Source organism: Aplysia californica, unplaced genomic scaffold (assembly GCF_000002075.1).
Source record: "Aplysia californica isolate F4 #8 unplaced genomic scaffold, AplCal3.0 scaffold00070, whole genome shotgun sequence".
NCBI lineage: Eukaryota > Metazoa > Mollusca > Gastropoda > Aplysiida > Aplysiidae > Aplysia > Aplysia californica.
Genome location: NW_004797340.1, coordinates 1017894 through 1020365, shown reverse-complemented (window position 1 = coordinate 1020365; position 2472 = coordinate 1017894). Strand labels below are relative to the sequence as shown.

At 46.0% G+C, this 2472-nt stretch overlaps 1 protein-coding gene across 1 annotated transcript in view; it reads left to right on the top strand.

Annotated features, from left to right (window-relative positions):
- Window positions 1-1652: 1652 nt before the first annotated feature.
- The window catches only part of LOC101846800, a gene marked incomplete at its 5' end in the record, with an annotated part of 24554 nt that continues 23734 nt past the window's right edge, over window positions 1653-2472 (top strand). Inside the window, 1 exon segment of the mRNA XM_013079989.2 lies at window positions 1653-2331. Coding sequence (XP_012935443.1) covers window positions 1653-2331 — 679 coding nt within the window.

Genomic DNA, 2472 nt, shown 5'->3' with positions numbered 1-2472 from the left:
GTAACTTGTCGTTTATAATAGTTTTGATAGAACCGAATTTGGTTTCTAACCTCATACTCTCAGTAACTCAAAACGGCCACAAATGTCTGATAGAACTTTGTAATTCTGAGGTAGTAATTTGGACATACAAAATAAAATGTTAATTCAAGAGAGATTTAAACAAAGCCATGATTTACTTTCCCATACGTTTAGAACAAATAAATGCACCCGCTGTAATCATATCTCCTACTACGTACGGTTCAGACCAGTAGAAAAAAATGACAGAGAACCAGTTAGGTAATAAACAAACACGTGCACACGTTCACAAAGTAGTTAAGATGTTAATTTGATCATACATTTTGTAACTTTAGATGTTTCGTTTACTGAGCTGCCTTTTTCACATTGCAACCAATCACGTGCCTACATTATTACATTGCACATGTGTTCTCTCACTTAAAAAAAATGTCGTGTCTCAAATTAAATACTTTTCGTCTCTGTTCTCGATCCGTCGTCCCACACACGCACACTCGTCAATGACCGGCTTTCTTCGTGCAGACGCTGTCGTTAACCGACTGAGGACGCGCATTAGGTCATTCGACACTAATTTCTGAAAGACGCGAAGCTTTGGGGAACTTAAAATTTAAATTTGTTGCCTAATTTATGCTTCTCTTTTCTTATAACAGTTTCTTTTTTTATTTCGTTTTTTTAAACCTTGGATTTCAAAAAGGAAGGTAACAACATGCAAGCCATGTTTTTAGTTTGTGTATGATCATTGGACATGTCACAGTGCCTTCGTGGTCGCTACGTTCTCATAGAGTTTCAATTAGACGCATAGAGTTAGGTGGGGTTGGGGGGGGGGACTTCTGAATTCCACCGAGTCATTGATATCGCACCCCGTCATTATTGTGGGATCTCGTGTCTGCCCTGGCGTAATGGATATGAGAGTTTGCAAGTCTTAGTAAAAAAAAATGTATGTCGTGGTTACGTAGGCGGTCTGTGGTTATAAGGCTGCTAGCTGGGCTCGCAAACGAAAGGTCGTGGGTTCCAACTCTGTCAAGGACCCGACGTTGCGCCTTTGGGAAAGGCACCCTAGTTTATTTTTCTTTAATTCTCTCCACCCAGGTATCATTGGGTATCCTGGTATAGAAAGCAAGAGATCTTTTTAGTGTGTTAGTGTTTAGGAGCTTAATTGGCTGCTTTCACGGTGTGTTTCCAGGGTTGCGCAGAATATTATTTATTTGTGAGCGTTCTAGGGTCTGCAGAGGTGATGCTAATTGTACAGCGCTTAATGTATGCTGAAGAAAGTGGATATGTGCAGTAAATACAGTTATTATTATTATTATTATTATTATTAATATCAGTGTGTTTTCTTTCTCTCCATTTCTTCTCCCAGCATGGAGACTCGCTGTACCGAACTTAACTCCGGTGGCACAAAAGTGACCGATGGGGGCAAGGCGCCAACCTGGCCCAATGACCTTCCGGACGTCATGCTGAAGTCCGAGAAAAACCCGTCAGAGACCAGCTCGGTCCTGGACGTGAAAAACAGCGCAGACACGAGCCCTTCCGAGTCGTCGAACCCGACTGACGAGGAGACGACGGGGTCTGATAGTCCACCGCCGCCGTACGAGGGAGACGGCAGCAGTTCGGGCGATGAGGCAAGCCATGAGGTTGAGGAGGAGGAGGAGGAGGAGGAGGGGGGCAGCGGCAAAGACAAAGACCACCACTGCCACCTCAGCAACTCAAAGAAACGGTGCTTGGACATGATCGAAGTGGGTTGTGGGCCGCACGGTGCTCGAATGGAGTGTAAAAACGACCACGGGTGCGGCTGCCATGGTGTTGTCTCCAACCCCTCTCAGCAAGGGTTCATAGACGCGGAGGAGAACCAGAGGAATTTGAAAAACTCTGAAAAGAGCCACCATAGCAACAACCACCATCACAACCACAACGAAACGCAACACCGCGGCGGCGCAGCTGAGTTCACGTCGATAAGCATCACGTTAAACGACGACCCCATAGATGTCAAGGAAGAAGAGGCCGCGGGCCACGACGGGAGAGAAAGCGAGGCCGAGAAAGGGGGCGTGGTCGGAGGGGGCGTCGACGCTAACGCGGAAGAACTTCACTCGCTGCTCAACCATCTCAACAAAGGCGAGGGCGACGTGGTCCTCGAGAACGGGTACCTCCAGACGCGACACACGAACAGTGGTCACAACTCCATGAGCAGCTCCATGCTCAGTTTCGGCTTGGACTTCAACAGACACGGCGATGACGACACTATCTATGACGATGACGGCCTGGAGGATCCCGACCAGGGGGTGCCCATAGACAGAGGCTGGGCCTGGATGGTTTGTTTGGGTAAGAGTTGTGTGTGATTAAATACGAAAAAATGAATAAATGCACGAATGAATGAATGAATGAACAGATAAATATACAAATAAACGAATGAGTGAATGAATATTATATATATATTATATTCTCCCTCTCTATCTCTCTCGC